This window comes from Arachis duranensis, chromosome 4 (assembly GCF_000817695.3).
Source record: "Arachis duranensis cultivar V14167 chromosome 4, aradu.V14167.gnm2.J7QH, whole genome shotgun sequence".
NCBI lineage: Eukaryota > Viridiplantae > Streptophyta > Magnoliopsida > Fabales > Fabaceae > Arachis > Arachis duranensis.
Window position 1 is genome coordinate 112,157,147 of NC_029775.3, and position 18,165 is coordinate 112,175,311.

Below are 18,165 nucleotides of genomic sequence, written 5' to 3' on the forward strand. Positions count from 1 at the left end.
AACCCAAGAGAGAGAAAGCTCAGTGAAGGAGAATGGAGTCGAAGAGCAATGTGAGAGGAGCAAAAAGGGATTTGAATATTTTGGAGGGAAAAAAAAAATTTATATGAATGGTAGAATTTTTTTTTATTTAAATGAATTAAATATATTATTTATCAAAATCTGTAATATACATAATATTTATTTATTAATAATTTAATATACACAATTTTAGACGTTTTGAATATAGTGACTCAAACTACATTAAACATTTATCTTTCGTACCTAGTCATTGTGCTCTGGTTTATCAAATATTGAATACATCCCGGTATGGCAAAACTGCTAAATTGTGTATAAAACAGGTACTCATATCAGTACCTAAGATAGTGTATTCACGTATATTATTTAACGATTTAATTACAATATTACGTATTCGTATTATTCAAAATTAATTGAATATTCGATTTAAAAATATAATTTGTAAATATAAAAATATAATTTTAAAATAATAAAAAATTAATAATTTCATTTGGATCAATATAAAAAATAAAAACAAATATATTTTGTTATTATTGTTAATACGTATACAATTTAAAATTTTTTGAAATGAATGAAAAATTAAAAAAAGTTATGTGTTATATATTCTTACTATTTATATATTCCTACTATAACCAGGCATTAAACTAATGACAAAACTAATCAAATTGTAATAATTTATTCAAAATTCTTAAATTATCTTTTCTAACACGGTAGAATTATAAATGTTCATAATACACAACAGAAGTAATAAAATAATTCTATTGATCTATTTTGTACTTAAAATTTTATTGAAATAAGATAGGTTAGATGCCAATACCTGAGTACCCTAGTGAATAAAATTTTTTTTCGATGGTACGAAGATATTATGTGTATCTTCACCCGAAGACTGATCTTTGTTGTCAATTCATTGACCAATGAATTTAACTAAGAAATTTCTTGCAACTCCTTGCACCAGCAATTCTTTGCTAAGAATTGGAATATTTTTGTATGTGGAGGTTAAAGAAAAATTTTGTGTTGTCTTTCTTTTATAATATACACATATATAGTATGAGATTGGTGACGGATTTGTGAAATAAATTACAACTTAATTTGAAATAGAATCAGTTAGGATCTTATCCATGTTTAAAACTCATCATAGAATAAATAATTAATTATTTAATATTCTCAATTATTATATTATTATATTCATGGTGCTAGCAAAGAATATTAATTCTATTTGAATTAATATAATTAGTTATTTGATCTAATCAAAATAATAATTAAACAACGATTAAAACACTCGTTAGTGTGTGATCCTATAGGTTCAATACTAAGCGGGTCAAGGTTGGCGTCTAGCAAAGCTCCTTGACTAACCGATAATATGAAGTAATAATATTTTTATTAAGAATTCAAGATGAACAAAAAATATAACTCCTTCCATCGTTTTAACCCTTGGCTAACTTTTAGAGTACGGTTTGATTGTCAAACTCTAACTTATTACCATTATTATAATGAATTATGAATGACTTAAGAAACTCGTTTCTTAATTCATTCAAACCCCTTGGCCATGGCATTGTTTATTTCATTCGTTATAATCGTAGAGCTCAAATTTATTACCATAGTTGATAGATTTCATTTTGACAAATCATTAATTCTACAAGTATTTAAATCATACCTAATGTCTATTCAACTAACACCGTAGGGTGTTAGGTGTCCGAATCAAAGTATAACAAATACATTGTCAATTACTATGATAGTCAAAGGAAAATTCTAATATTATGTTCATCATAAGAATATCTTATTGACAAATATACGATAACTATAACATTCTTAGAGTGAGTCAATTCAATGGTTATATCTCTATATATACCATTTATATATATAATTTAATAAACGAGATCTATTAATCTTCATTCAATGAAGACTATTTTATATATATATTAATCTACCCGAATCACTAATGTCCCATTTTTAGTAATTCTACGATTAAAAACAATTTAAATTAAAAATATTCAAAAAACGTATATTTCATTATTACGATTCCTATCATAATTATTCGTTTCTAATTTTAATTAAGGACACTATTATAAATTATAAAAATTTATTTTTATAAAAAATAATAATAATAATAATTCATGATAATATTTTATTAGACATACGCTATCTCCAACAAATATAATCTATTTTATCTTCAATTTTCAATTTTCATTTCTCAATCCTTTACTTAAAAAAAATTCTTTATTCTGCCTATTGAATAATACACATTTTTTTTTGTCACTTTTCTCATTTTATAAGCATAACAAAGGATTGTTAATTTTAAATTTTTGATACAATTTTAGAACTCTTTACCCATTATTTTCCATATATATTACATCACATACACATATTCCCAAATGTAAAAATTTTTAAAATATGATAAAAAATAAAAAATATCAATTTCTTTATAAATGACAAGTGGATTTTGTATTTAACAAATTATTTATATATTTGATTCAATAGTTTTAAAAATATTAAATAATTATTTAGAATTTCTGAATTTGCATGCAAAAAAACCAAAATTTAATTTTTATATATATTTTTTGTTTTTTAAAAGATATTTTTGGCCATTAACCAAAAAATCACGAAATAATTTTAACTCAACGTAAAATCATCAAATTTCAATGATATAAATATTTTACTTTTATAATCATATTACAAAAAATTTGTATTTTTTCTGCCTCAGCCACCTCCCCAAATTTAATAGCATGTTGTGCATCTTGCACTCATGAACTTTGGAGTTTGTAATTTGTATTGCCATGTGTTGATGGGTTGAATGAGAAAGAAGAGCCTGTATACAAAGGGGTCAACCCCAACCCAAAGAGCCCATTAGGAAACCAAGATATCAGCTGAAAAAATAACCAAATAAAAAAAAAGTTAAAAAAAGAAAACAAAGTTGGTGTTTGGATAAGGGATAAGGTTTTGATATGCATATCAACCAATGAGGTGTGAGAGGCTTCAACAGCCACAACTTTGATCTCATGCATTGATAGATAGCTATGGAAGTACTTAGCCAAATCCTGTCACTCACTTTGTGTAGTAGCAACTCTCTCTTTCTTTGTTGGATCTCTAAGAAGCAAACATGGCAGCTTCTTCTCCAATGGTTAGCCACCTCAAGTCAAGCTTCACTAGGCCTCTTGTCACTCCTAAGGGCTTTGCTGGCTCTTCTCCATTGAAGTTCTCTCCTTCTAGAAGACATTTCACCTTCTCTGTTAAGGCCATTCAATCTGAGAAGGTACATTTTCTATGCTATTTATGCTTACTATTATATAGTTTATCAAATTAATGTGTTACTTATGCATATATATAGTTTAGTGTTTTCTATCATTCATTGTCGCATGAAGTGTTTCAATTGTGTAATGAAATATGATTCATATAAACATTATCATGTATGTAGATGAATTGCACATTCAATTTTTAAAGTATATTTTTGTAAGTAGAGACAAGAAATGGGTTTAGGGTTATAATTATGATGTAAGCATATGAAAAAATTCAAAGTAAATTACATAATTCTATCTTCTCTTTTGAGATTAGATAATATTACAAATGATGTATTTCTTTAAGCAAATTTTAGGACACTTATACTAATTGTTAAACCACTAATCATTGGTGTTTTGATAATGATTGCAATATGCACTTCAATTGCAGCCAACATATCAAGTGATTCAACCGATTAATGGTGACCCTTTCATTGGAAGCCTTGAAACCCCAGTTACATCAAGCCCATTGATTGCATGGTACCTCTCCAACCTCCCAGCATATAGAACAGCAGTGAACCCACTACTAAGGGGAGTTGAAGTGGGCTTGGCCCATGGCTTCCTCCTAGTAGGCCCATTTGTAAAGGCCGGGCCTTTAAGGAACACTCCCTATGCCGGTGGTGCCGGCTCCCTCGCCGCCGCCGGACTTGTTGTGATCCTAAGCATTTGCCTCACAATCTATGGAGTTGCATCCTTCAATGAAGGGCAGCCGTCGACCGCCCCATCGTTGACCCTAACCGGCCGCAAGAAGGAGCCTGATCAGCTCCAAACAGCGGACGGTTGGGCCAAGTTCACCGGTGGGTTCTTCTTCGGAGGAATCTCCGGTGTTACTTGGGCCTACTTCCTTCTCTATGTCTTGGACCTTCCTTACTACTTCAAGTGAAGAAACTTAGGAATTTTAATTTCTTTGGTTTATCTACTAAATATTCAATCTCAATGAACTGTACTAAGGAATGATATAATGATTTCTAGTGTTGAATTGAGATGGATGTGTATATGAATGACTCTCACTTTTGTTACAATGCTAAATTCCCCCTCTTGTTCTCCCATCTTAATTTAATTTGTGGATAACAAAATTGATGAGCAAAGAGTAGCATAGTATTTATAACATGCATCTATAGTTAAATGGTTAATCCCAATTAGTTCTTATGAATTTGGTAAAGTCCTACTCTTTCCATTAGACTTATCCTAAAATCTTCCTAAAAAAAAATTATAGGAATTAAATATGTGCTAGGAATAGTTTACAAACTGAGACATATATATCACCTTGGTTTATGCATTTACATACAAATACAATCATGACCAACATAATAGTAAATGCAACTCACTATAAAATATATATATATTTCCACAACAATCAAATCCTGCTTGCATATATATAATAGCAAGGATCTATTTCTTCATGTATCATATACATGAAATGCAAAGTTTGATTAATTAGAAGAAGAAGGCTTCATTGGAGAACATGATGGAGGCTCAAGTTTAGGGTCCAAACTAGGAACCTCATCAAATTGTTGTAGCAAAGATTGATGAGCAGAGAGGGTGAGAAGCTCATGGGGTATTAGATGATCCCATCCTTTAATGGAGTCAACAGAAGAAGAAGAAGATGAAGATGATGGTGGTGCATTTGTTGGTGCTATTATTGTTGTTGTTGTTGTGATTCCATCCAAACCAATGTGTGTAACATGTTGTACATTTGTTGGGCACCCTATTTCCATGTCCATGTCTAGTTCTTCAAAATCATCCTCCTCATCATCATCTTTCTCCACTATAAAATAATTAAACCACATCATAATTATGCTTCATGCTTAATTTGTTTATAGAAATTATGGCGAAAGTAATGATTTATCCTCCTAAATTATTTTTTTAATTAGAAAAATGATTATTCGGTTAGGAATTAGGGGGGTAAATAAATTTTTTAAAACAATAAAATCTATAGTTTTGGAAATTGGACTGAACGGTCGGTTTGATCAGGTTATTTGAAACCAACTACTAAATTAATTCAGTTTACAAGTTTGGACAAAAATTGGTTGTCATTAAATCAGTCAAAAATAGAAAAAATGGGTCAAAATAATAAAATACACAAAATTATTTTAAAAAATATATTGTATATATAAATATATGAGAAAATGATAAATAGATCATTAACCTTTTAATCGGCAGACATTTAAGTCATGGAGGATTTGAAAATACATTTAGGTCAAAATTTAGACATATTGATCCCTCATCTTCACTTGATTCTACCAGACTCAATAAAAAAATCAAATATGATTCCTTTTGTAGTTTGTACCGGTTAATATGGATCCACACGTGAGAGAGTTTTAAAATTGAACAAATTAGACTCAGGAATTGATATGTTCAGAGTTTGAAAAAGTCGAAGACTTAAATGTATTTTTAAATCCTCGGTGACTTAAATGTCTGCAGACCAAAAAGTTATGAATCGATTTGTCCTTTTATTTTATTATATCTCATTTAATTTTAAATTTCTAACTCTACGGATTGAATCACAGATTAGTTTTTAAGAATCTTAGAAAAATCAAAATTTCAAGTACTCATGTGAAAATCGTTTATTTATATTCAATATCAAAAATATTAAGACAAGTGGTAAGTAATATTTTCTTAAAAATATTTTTAGTTTGAACCTAAAAAACATGTAATCCTAACACAACTACACTCACCAAATAGTTGAGAGATGTTCTTGAAACCCTTGACCAACCTATTGAAGCCGGTGGATATGTTAGGCTTGGGAACATTGTCAAGTAATCTCATAGGGTTCTTCAGGTTTTCACCCGTGGAAGCATCTGAATCTTCAGGACCTTTAGATCCTTCTAAACTTATCACATAATTAACAAAAAGAAAAAAAAAATCAGATACAAATGAAGCATTTGAAATATAATTACATATTATAAACTCATTCATTAAGTACTCAAAACTCAGAGAATGGAGATCTTATTATATCATGCCACAAAGCATGATCAACACATAAACATAGACAACCAATAATTAAGTGTACATTTAGTTTGTGTTTTTATTATTATTTTTTTGTTTTTAAGAATTTGCAAAGAAAAAAGAAAAACAGTATTTTTACTTCTTATTTTTTTATTTTCTATAAAATTCTAAAAATAAAAAATACTAAAAATAAAAACACAAATTAACACATTCGAATTCTGTTGTTTTTACAACTCATCACAAAAATAAGAAAATTATGAAAGATAATAAGAAATAATGAGAGAGAGACTTATTGCATCAATTGAAGTATTGGAAAGTGATTTTGATCTTCTCGGTTGTGGAAGACCAACAGCAACACTAGCCTCAGAGATACAACCAGCAGAGAAGGGAAGAATCACAAGCCTCTCCATTCTTTGTCTCATTTTCTATGAGCAAACAAAGATGCAAGTATCATGAACTAAGATTTGACAAGTATAATATATAGTCATCATAGGCTATAGCAAAAGTTGTTGCTAAATGTTATTATATATTAATCATAATCATATGCTACACATAACATAATCAAGAAGCACTCATTTTCCTTACCCTTAAATTGAATTTGTTATGAAGCATGTTATTATTATTACGTATGGAAAGTCAAGCTAGCTACATAGATAAATAAAATATATTTAATTAATATAATTTAATGTCCGTTTGGTAGGTGAAAGGGACATATACACTCACATATAATAACATATAGTTAAGGGGTATGTATGTTTGAGGTGTTTAGCTACAAAAATTGCAATGTACTATTACTATATATTATTAGTAGTAATGTTGNAAATTTGTACATATAAATTAATATAATTTACATATATAAATTAATAAAATTTATTTATTAAAGACAATTTAGTATTTGTGCTAATTAAATAACGACAAAAAAATATAAAAAATTACTGGTCCTACAAATTTCTCTATTATTATATCATAATATCAAAATCTATCAATTTCACTTTATGTGTCTCTAACGAATTTGACATCATTTCACATTGGAAAAAAAAATTGGTTGAGTAGTGAGTGGCTAAACAAAACCAATTACTAAGAACGAGGATGAGATCACATACTACTTTTCTTTCACTTACCTGTCTTCTACAATAATTCATCAACAATTTTCTTTTCTTTTCTTTTTAAAATGTTTCATTTTTATGTTTTATTTAGTAGGTCTATATTATAGTATACGTTTAGTGTTTCTTTTTTTTTTTTCCTTTTACTTTTTTGAAATATTTGTTGTTTTGTTTACTTGTTTTGGACTCGAAGTGGAAGTAGTGGAAGTGAAGCGACCTATTTGGAATGAATCTCCTCCACCACCTCATGGAGATTGAGACCAAAATCTGATATTTCTTGAATCCAAAGAAGAAAAGGCATCATTGATTGTAGGAATAGAAAATGCGTTTGTTGAAGGCAGAAGGTTAAGTTATCTAATTTCACTTACTAAATCTGATGTATGCTGATTAACAGAAGCTTAGCATGTTAATAAAGTTTACATACTTTTATTTTCTTACTCTTTCTTTCTTTCTTTCTTTTCTAAAAAAAAAAAAAAAGTGAAGACGGAATTTATCAATTTACATTATTAGATTCTCAAGATTAAAGCTTAATGAAACAAAATGTTAGATGATAATAGTGATTGAGAAAGAACAGAGAACTAACTTTTAATTAGCCAATATTAATTAATTTTAGAGTTTAAATTCATAATGTAAAAATTAGAATTTAAAATTTATGATCTAAAGTTTAAAATTTAAGATGAATAAAATAATTTTTAAAAAATTAGTTACATAACATTATTTATAGTGATTATCTATCTATAAGTATGTCATCACTTAATGTATCCTACCAATAAAAATTGAACACGTAAAAAATTATTTTTAGAATAAAATATTATTTTTGTCCTAAACGTTTAGGATAAATCTTAAAATTGTCCTTAACATTTAAATTGTCTAATTTAATTTTTTAACGTTTAAAATTATTTCAATGTTGTCCTGTCGTTAGATCTCTATTAACAGAATAGATGGTGGAACAAAATTGAAACGATTTTAAAATATTATGAACTTAAATAAGACGATTGGGAATAAAAATGAAACATTACTTTTTAAAAAAAATTACCAAATCAAGTAAAATGAAAGTAAATTTTAACGGAATGAATTGCATTACGAATTTAAAATTTTTTACTCGTCATAAAATACATGTAGAATGACTAGTAGAATTTTAATTAAATTAAACACTAAATAATTTTAATTAAACCTTATTTCTAACTTTTAAATAAATTTTAATTTTTTTGCTTCAATAATTTCAGTTTTTTTTACAATAAATAATTATTCAATTTATTTTTTAGTTATGCTCTTAGTCAAAAACAAATTTACTTATAATGAAAGTAATATGATTAAGAATTAAAAAAAATTATTTAGAATGAAAGTAACGTGATTAGGAATCATTTATTTAGATGTAACTAAAAAAATAATTGAATAATTATAAAAGATTGATATTATTGAAGGATAAAATTAAAATTTATTTAAAATTAAAAATAAAATTTAAGTAAATTAAATATTAAAGAAATTTGGTATATTAGAGAAAAAAAATAGAATTTATACTTTATTGTATATGTATCATTTTTTTTTATTTTTTACAAATTTATGTGCTAATCATTCTACAAATATTTTATGATGAGTAAAAATCTTTAAGAGTAAAATTTTAAAAAAATAAATTTACTTAGAATGAAAGCAATGTGATTAAGAGTAATTTATTAGATGTGATAAAAAAATAATTGAATAACTATGTATCAAAAAGAAATTATTATTATTATTATTGAAAGATAAAATTAAAATTTATTTCAAAGTTAAAATAAAATTTATTTAAATTAAATATTAAAGAAGTTCAATATATTAAAGACAAAAAGTTATAATTTATACTTTATTATATATGTATCCTAGTTATTTTTTCTTTTTTCAAAAGTTTATCTACTAATCATTCTAAAAGTATTTTATGATAAGTAAAAATCTTGAATTCGTAATGCAATTCATTCGGTTAAAATTTACTTTCATTTTACTTGATTTAGTAATTTTTTTAAAAAGTAATGTTTTATTTTCGTTCCCAATGTTTTCGTCCTATTTAAGTTCTTAGCGTTTTAAAATCGTCTCAATTTTGTCACACTATTAATTTTGTTAACAGAGATCTAACGGCAGGACAATATTGCGATGATTTTAAAACGTTAGAAATTTAAATAGGATGATTTAAACGTTATGGACAACTTTAAAATTTACCTCAAACTTTAGAGACAAAAACGATACTTTACTCTTATTTTTATTGTATTTTATTAAACAAATGATTTCTATTACAAAATTAAACTAATTCTATCATAAACTAGCATTTTGCAATGTTTCCATCCTAAATGGTTTCATCATCATTTTACATTATAAATTCGGCACCTTGCTCCAATTTTTAAAGCACTCTCCCAAACCATTATTATTTCCTTTAATTATAAATTTACAAGTCTAACAAATACATACTCATAATATATTAATATCATGGTATATGGATAGCAACTGTTCCTTAATGTTAATAAAACACTCAAAATAATAAATGGCATAATCTTTTGTCTTTATCCTAACTAACAATATTGTTCACCTAGCCTATGCATGATTGGTGTAAAAACGATAAAGAACTAAATATTGGGTGTAGATTAAACCATGAGAATCAACTATTCCAATAGAGAGCAGGACTAGAAGCATCAAATGATTCTTAATACGTGTCTTATTTTTTTCAAACCAAATTAAATTGGTTTAGTAGTTAGCTCATTGGTCTACTTAAATAAGTGTCGGGGTTTGAATAATTCCTTGTGTGCGCATAAAGTAATTTATTGGCCAACGACAAACCCTTAAAAGGAGGTCAAGTTTGCGACAAATTAGTCCTTTACTTGCCAAACATAAAAATACCGTAGAATACAAAAAAAATATATCTTATTTTTCAGAGACCATAACATCTTAACTAATAATACAAGATCAAGTTGTCTTTTTTTGACATGGCCATAGCCTCTCTTTAACTACATAAATTAGCAAAGAAATTATCTATTTCTTTACATTCCAAAATTAAATAGGGAAAAACTCTTCTAAGAGAGATTCCTCTCTAAAATAAAATAAAAAATGATATAAATTAACATTATATGCACCTTATTTAATAAATTGTGATTATGACGACGTAATTTATTAATGTAAGAGTGAATATGGTCTTTCTTTTTCAATTTGCTCTTGTATATAAAGGTGAAATCACTAATTTTACTCTCCACGGAAGAAATTTCAAAAAATGCTTAGTACAACATTTTCAATTGCTTTCCATTCAGTCATGCCGAATTTAACAATTGTTTTCCTCTTTTATACCTTCCACCACCCTGTTCTGAAACAATGCAAGACAATAGTGTTGTAAGATTTTTCTTATTGTTAAAAATTTGAAGATACAGGACCTGGTGCCAGAATGCTTATAAACAAAGAACTTTGCCAGAGTTTTCTTTGGCGTATATGATCATAACCTTCTGCAAAGCATCAAAATGGTTAGGTGAGCACTGTTCTGGAATATAGTATGCAGAAATATGAGACATCACAGGATTTTTTACTTTGAGTCAAGATGCTTATGAGGGGTTGGTTCTTGGTTGTGATTTTTATAAACCATAATTAAGATATGTGTCGTATCAAACCAGAATGGATTGTTGGAAGGGTAAGTGAAGAAGAGTTCTGTTAATTTTTGTCACTATTTTTTTATTATTAGAAATTGCTTAGAGAAGACATCATATCATACTGCCATTACAAAGGATGTGATTGTTAATTTGTCATGAGTCGAAAATTTGGCCACCTTATATTTTGATTTTTTATCAAGACATAGTTGGACGCATAAGACATGTTTTAGAGTGTTTGTAATGTGCTTGACATGCAGACTCGACAATTCAGAAAAGTATCCGTGCTTTCTAGATCACAAACGATATCTAGATTGAAATTATTGGTCAGCCTAAAATGTACTTTAATAAATTAAAACAGAATAGAATAGAAGATATAAACCACAAATTGAAACTAACCTGAAACCAGTACTAGAACAAGAATTTGCTGTCAATTTTTGCTACTGCTACAGCCTACAAGGCTCGGATGGACTGGTGTCTGGTGAGTGAAGATTTACATGCTAAAGAATGAAGAGTGGTTTCAGAAATATTCTATATAGACTAGGTAATTATGTATAATATAATTTTGGCTTTTGTCAATTGTCACCAATAATCTCCACAAGAGCAATGGCCATGCCTAAAATGATGGAACCTATGAATGTCTCTGACGATTATTTCTCGTTCTAGAAGCTGAGAAGCATACTTGACGAACTTATGGCAATCGGTACAAATGCGGAGGTTCTTCATAATTCGAATCGGCATCTTAGGAGCAGTGTTAATGATGCCAAAGACAACTGCAAGTTTTTCACTATGATGACCAATAAGTACTTCCCCTTGTTCTTCTTCTACATCCTGCATGACAAGATTGACATCAAGGGAATAGCCGATTTCCTTCAACCTTCCAATTAAATTGTCAAGATATGAATATATCTCTTTGTCTTGTGGATGAGACCTATCTCCCATGACAAAGGTGTGGATCTGATCCCTTAGCTGAATCCAAGATTGACCTGGCTGCTTCTTGACACCTCTTTGATGCATTAAACTCCTTAGCTTAGCTGCCTCGTCCCATCGATGATTCGAAGAACACATATTTGATAGCAGAACATAGGCTCCTGGATCAGATGGTGCAAGTTGAAGTAGGATCTCAGAAACCCTTTTCCCCATCTCAAAATTTTTGTGAAGCCGGCATGACGATAAAAGGGATTTCCATACAGAAGTCAAGTGGGAGATGCCATTTTCAAAGATGAAGTTCTTTGCCTCGATTAAGCGACCTGCTCGACCATAAAGATCAACCATGGAAGTGCAATGTTCAACTCCAAGATTGTAGTGATAAATATCTTTCATCATTCTAAAGTACTTATAGCCTTCTTCAAGCAGCCCTACATGGCTGCATGCATTTAAAACCCCTAAAAATGTAACCTCATTTGGTAAAATACCCTGTTTCAACATTTCATCAAAAAGACTAATTGCCTGTCTCCCCTGACTGTGTAGCGCACAGCCAGATATCATTGAAGTCCATAAGACAACATTCGGTTCTAAGATTTGTCTGAAAATCTTCCAGGAATCATCCAAGCTACCGGATTTAGAATACATGTCAATTAAGGATGAACCAACATAAGCATCAATTCTGTGCCCAATTTTCTGAATGTAAGCATGTGTCTGCTGACCGAATTCCAAGATTCCAGCGCTGGCACAAGCTGAAATAATGGTTGTGACGGTCCGAATTTCCACTACAACCAGTTCCCGGACCATTGACTTGAAAGATTTTAAAGCATCTTCATACTTGCCATTCCAAACGTAACCAGAAACCATCGAACTCCATGAAATCATTTCTGAATTTGACTCCTCAGTTCCAGCATTCCCTATTCTCAGAGAATTCAGAGGTATATCTCTGAGAACTATAGATGCCTTATCCATTCTCCCACACTTGCAATACATTTCTACAAGTGAACTCCGCACAAAGCCATTACAATTAAAACCATATTTTAAGGCCTGCCCATGAAGTTGTTTTCCAATCTCCAAAAGTGACAATGAAGAAGTCAAAATAAGTGATATGGATAGTGTGGCTGCAGTGAACTCCGTCCCATGTTCCACCATACAATAGAGCTGCTCCAATGCGCATGTTTCATAACCACATTGCATTAGCCCATCTATGATTGTATTCCAACTGACCACATCCTTGTAAGGCAAGTTATTGAACATCTCAAGAGACTTCTCTGCGTCTCCCACTCGCAGATATGCGCCAATCATTATATTCCATGACACAACATCCCTCTCATTCATCAAATTGAAGAACCTCTCTGCATATCCAAAAGCCTTGCACTTCAAGTAAAGATCAAGGATAGAATTCTTCAGCACAACATCACCATCAACCCCATTCCTCAGAATCCAACCATGAATCTCCTTACCCAGTGAGAGATTGTTCTCCGCTGAGCAACACTTGGATACACTAGACAATGTATAGTGATTCGGGGAAGCATCCTTTTCCTGCATTTCCCTGAAAAGGTCAAAGGCCGCCACTGAGGAGCCAGTTCTAGCAAAACCAGATATAAGGATGGTCCAAGTGTGAGTGTCTCTGTGGGGAATTTCATCGAACAGCTTCTGGGCATAGTCCAATTTGTTGTGTTTAACATAGAGGGTCAGAAGATGGTTAACCAAGTTTATAGTTTGAAGGGTACCATTCTTGATGAAGCTTGCATGAAAAGCACCTATGGGTTTCCGTGATGCCGATTTTGGGGCATAGGATATGGTGGAGTGAAGTAGTTTTGAGCATGAATAGCGCCAAGGGGTGTGAATTGGGGTGGTGGCATTGAGAAAATTGGTCACTGAAATTTGAGAGACATGGTATTTCCAAGAACGATAACCCATGCATATAATATCATTCTACATAAGCGTTGTACTACAAAAGAATTTGGGTCATTAGAGTTTAAGGTTACAATATTCTAGAGATCTTTTGTGTAGTTTACATGAATGTAGGCATGTTGCTAAAGATGGAAAACTAATGACCCCGATCCATCTATAATTCAAGAATCAAATCTTACATTGGTTATGTAGATAGTTTATTGCATGCACTTATTTCTGTATAGATTTTATCATAACTGAATACAACAACTTCATTTTGCAGTTATTCAAGATTGTTGTACATATATTACTAATCTGATATGATTTTGATTTATGTGTGGAAAGGGGTAAAAAGAAGATAATGCTTTATTAATTCATCTTTTCTACATGCATGGGTCAGTATATATTTCTTTTAGATGTTATAGCCTAATACTACTAATTGGAATCTTGGATAAGCATTTGCATCATTTTGTTATGAATTATCGTATAATTAAAACAAACTGACGTTCAAAATAACTCTTCACACCAAAAAAAAAAAAAAACTGTTCTTGGTTAAATTTTGCGTAAATAGAGATGTAGATACAATTAAGTCTACGCCCATTGCTAGGCAGTACTACGTCATTAACTCATCATAACACCGTTGAGATGAAGTTGGTCCATACCCTATACAACTTGGGAACCTATTATACACAGCAGTTTCTAGCCGATTTTTTTTTTTTTTGGGCAAGTTTCTAGCCGATTTATGTTCACATAATATTTACAATATACGTCAATCTGACAAACCCATTAAACCAAGATTAATTCACAACAGTGGACCAATTATGATATGCGAACCAACAAATTTTATGATATTAAAACAAAATATTTTACAAAAAAGAATTGACATACAAAATCTCCTGTTTCACTTCGTATAGAGCTTTCCTTACAGCTAAGTACAATAGAATACTATAACAAGGGTAATCACTTCGACGTTATGTCAAAAGAGGTGGGAAAACATTTCACTGATTTCAGGGGAAAACTAGAAACTATTAAGAATGACAATTAATCTACAGTTGTTAATCATAGCGGAGGGTAGAAGTATGAAGACAGGGAAAAGCCGAGGAAGAGAAAGCCACCGACCATGGCTACCGTGCGTTGGGAGATCTTAGAAGCCAGCATGCTTCCTCCCACCACTGCCAGTGAAGTGCAGATGGTGTGCCCTATTGTTGCCCCCATTGCTACTCCCACTGCATTTTTGTGAGTTGCCAGCTGCACAAACAAATTCAGAATGTGAAAAATCAGAATCATGTGCAACAAATAGTACAAAAATATACAAGAGACAAAAATTGAACAAAAGAAGAAATTCTAGTTTCTTACTGCAATTGTTGCAATCTGGCTACGATCACCCCACTCAGCAAGAAATGTTAAAATGAATGACTGTCATAAAAAAAAATGGAAAAAAAAGTTAGAGATGAGAATATTGTCTTCTAATCAAGCAAGTGATCCAAAAGTTGCACTTGCCTCCAGAAATATTGGTGTACAGAATCTTGAAAAGAACCGCCGAAATGAACTTTTCCCTTGTCCACTTTCAAGCTTTTCTTCAACCTAGTACACAAACAAATTCTTAGCAATTACCAAAATTTAAAGGATAAAGAAATTTAAACCATACAGGGCTTTATCCTTTAAATTTTTATTTTCGACTGAACCATAACACACTTAAATACATCAACTGTACAAGAGACTGCATCAATATGCCTACAGGTAATCAATACAGCTCCTTCCAAAGTGACCAGATGGAAGAAAAACAGGAAAACTACAATATTTCGTGCAAAACTAGGCACTTGGAGCAACAGTTTTTCCAGGTCTATAACTTAAAAAGCATTTTACTAGTGTCAAAAACATACTTCTTCCATTTCTTTCTTCTGTGAAGATTTTGAATCTGATGATCTCCAAGCAATATACAGCAATCGCAACCCAAAGAAAGCATATAGAACTGCACATGATAAAAAAACATAGGCTCACCATCATCTTATGTCACAAACACGTTAACTTGTATACAAATATTGGAGCATATGTAAAAATGAGAATGTGAATGTAATTTTTTAAGCAAGTAATTCAATAAAGTATTCATGGCAATAAAAAAGACATGCAATTGGTTATGTAACTCATAATTTTGGTTTGTTAAACCACATTAAATTCTGGTGATGTTAGTAACGTTAGTAGTTTCCAACTTTCTATTTACTAGAATTTTCATGGGTTTCATCTCATACAACCTAATCACACAATAGCCTTCTCTCCATGAACAAAAGACATAACTAAATATGCAACAAATGAAACACAGCAATGAAACAGACACGAATACACGATGACCTAATATTCAGAAATTGCAAATTACAACATAAAAAATTGCAGTGCCAGCAGCAAGTATCTAAGACAGAAAATTTACCTGTTGCAGCACTATTTGTATGCTTCCTCGAAATCAAATTTGGCACAATCCTGCCAAGTCCAGTGGAGAGTACCTGATTGACACACACACCATAACTTAAATCCTAATAACAATGATAAAATGTTAGAGCGCTCAAAGTAGTGCTCTAAGCTAGCTGAAGCCACATTAGCAATACCATACACAAAGCACTCCATGATATTAAAATCTAAAATGTAGCTGAAGTTTGCACCTACCGTCATTACAACCAGGGCAGTTAGCGCACCAGACAACACAATGGACTTTGGATGGCGCATAGCCATAAGAGCTGCTATTATAAATGTCTCATCTCCAATCTAGCAGCAAGAGAATCTTCAGTTAAAAGACATAATCCAAACCGTAAGACATACAACGTCTAACAAAGCATTTATAACAACTAAATTGTTCCTCCTACCTACAATGCGAACAAAGTTGAATAAACTGATATCCTATACAACCCACTAGATACAGGTAGCTCCTATAATTCACTGACCAGAAATGTACAACAAATCACATGAAAATTGCAACTGAACACACTAGTTCTCCAGCTTCCTATAGCAATCTTCTAATACAAAATGTAGCTAAGTAACTTTCATTCCATCTCTATGAATCCAACTTGCTAGCTACGAACAACATGAGCATGAACAGTTGCCGTTGTACTAACCTCGCTGACAATGATCATAGATAGACTGGCGAAAAATGCATCAAACACTCCAAGACCATCATCATCGAAGGTAATCGCACGGCCAGCATCCTTTGCATCACCGACAGCATCATTCTCCCAAAGCTGTCCACAAAAATCGCAACAGCTAAGTCACAAACATTCAATTGGAAAGACAAGCACTACATTCATAGTTGCTAGCTTCCGATTTTTTCTTTTCTTTTTTCCTCGCTAAATTCAATCAAGTAATGGAGTTTAGCGAAAAAAAAGAAACTCATGGATGCTTACTTTGCCGCGGCGACCGAGATCCACAGATCCACCGGAATCCTCCTTCCCGTTCTGAGCAAGAGTATCCTATCACAAACAAACACACAAAATCAAAGACGTTATAGGCGCGATTCATGCATGCAAATTCAAAAGAACCAGATAAAAACGGAGAGAGCTGAACCTGAGCGAAGGTCGGTGACAGGTGGAAGAAGAACAAGCAGAGGAGAACAGCGAGAGCGGTTGCTCGATTGCTGAAGCTGAAGCGCCGAGACATTGTTGGATCCGTGACCTCGACTGCGAAGGAAGAAGAAGAGCACGAAGCAGTGGCGGTTAGAAAATTCTGAGAGGAATTTCTCGGGAAAGTGAGGGATCTGAGAAAGTTGGATCTAGTAAGGGCGCGTTTGGATTGATTTTGAAGGTTAAGATTCCGATCTGAGAGATTAGATTAGATATTTAATTCGTTCCGGTTTTTACTAGTTGTGTTGCAAATGTGTGCGGCGTAAGAATGCGAGGGAGAGATCCGGCGAAGATCCAAGATCTCCGAATCCAAACGCGGCTTTGACTCCGTTACGCATTTATATACAGTGACGACGGTGGTTCATTTCTGGCTTACTAGCTTTTTTGCAAGGAACCGAGACACAAGCCATATTGCACGAAGATGCAAAGTTGTGTTGTGTGTAATGATGGGATCAGAGTGCGAGGGTATTTATGTCATTTTAATGGGTGGAGACTGCTATAGTGCAATTAAATTCCATTCGGTTGAATTATATCATTGTGGTGGCTGGCAGCTGTGATTTCCACTTTTGCACTTTTTGTGTTATTTGTTAAAAATATTATTGTTCTTGTATAAAAAGGTCCCGTACTCCCATTGCTTCAAGAGGAGACATTGTCCTATCATCTATGTAGAGAGTTTTTAATTTTGATATGGAGGAACTGATGATGTATAGCAGGATTATGGAGGTTTAGGGTGTATCATCGATCTGTGATGGCTACTGAAATCAAATCGGACGAATCGATTGGAGGAACTGAAATTGAATGGACCGAT

At 31.5% G+C, this 18,165-nt stretch overlaps 3 protein-coding genes across 3 annotated transcripts; 1 reads left to right on the top strand and 2 right to left on the bottom strand.

Annotated features, from left to right (window-relative positions):
• Window positions 1-3,042: 3,042 nt before the first annotated feature.
• Window positions 3,043-4,342, top strand: LOC107485975 (photosystem I reaction center subunit XI, chloroplastic). Its single transcript, XM_016106519.3, has 2 exons — window positions 3,043-3,265; window positions 3,679-4,342. The coding sequence occupies exons 1-2, from the start codon at window positions 3,113-3,115 to the stop codon at window positions 4,168-4,170; spliced, it is 645 nt and encodes a 214-aa protein (XP_015962005.1). The 5' UTR covers window positions 3,043-3,112; the 3' UTR covers window positions 4,171-4,342.
• Window positions 4,343-4,611: 269 nt separating this feature from the next.
• LOC107485928 (CRIB domain-containing protein RIC4) lies at window positions 4,612-6,734 on the bottom strand. The gene is made up of 3 exons (XM_016106460.3): window positions 6,526-6,734; window positions 5,966-6,115; window positions 4,612-5,055 (listed from the first exon to the last, which is right to left on the bottom strand). The coding sequence occupies exons 1-3, from the start codon at window positions 6,656-6,658 to the stop codon at window positions 4,721-4,723; spliced, it is 618 nt and encodes a 205-aa protein (XP_015961946.2). The 5' UTR covers window positions 6,659-6,734; the 3' UTR covers window positions 4,612-4,720.
• A 4,616-nt stretch (window positions 6,735-11,350) lies between these two features.
• Window positions 11,351-17,916, bottom strand: LOC107485919 (putative pentatricopeptide repeat-containing protein At3g23330). The gene is made up of 10 exons (XM_016106453.3): window positions 17,302-17,916; window positions 17,142-17,207; window positions 16,857-16,979; window positions 16,411-16,509; window positions 16,178-16,250; window positions 15,636-15,724; window positions 15,253-15,336; window positions 15,109-15,168; window positions 14,815-15,000; window positions 11,351-13,794 (listed from the first exon to the last, which is right to left on the bottom strand). Exons 1-10 carry the CDS (start codon window positions 17,392-17,394, stop codon window positions 11,515-11,517), a joined length of 3,153 nt encoding a protein of 1,050 aa, XP_015961939.1. The 5' UTR covers window positions 17,395-17,916; the 3' UTR covers window positions 11,351-11,514.
• Between the last annotated feature and the right edge of the window lie 249 nt (window positions 17,917-18,165).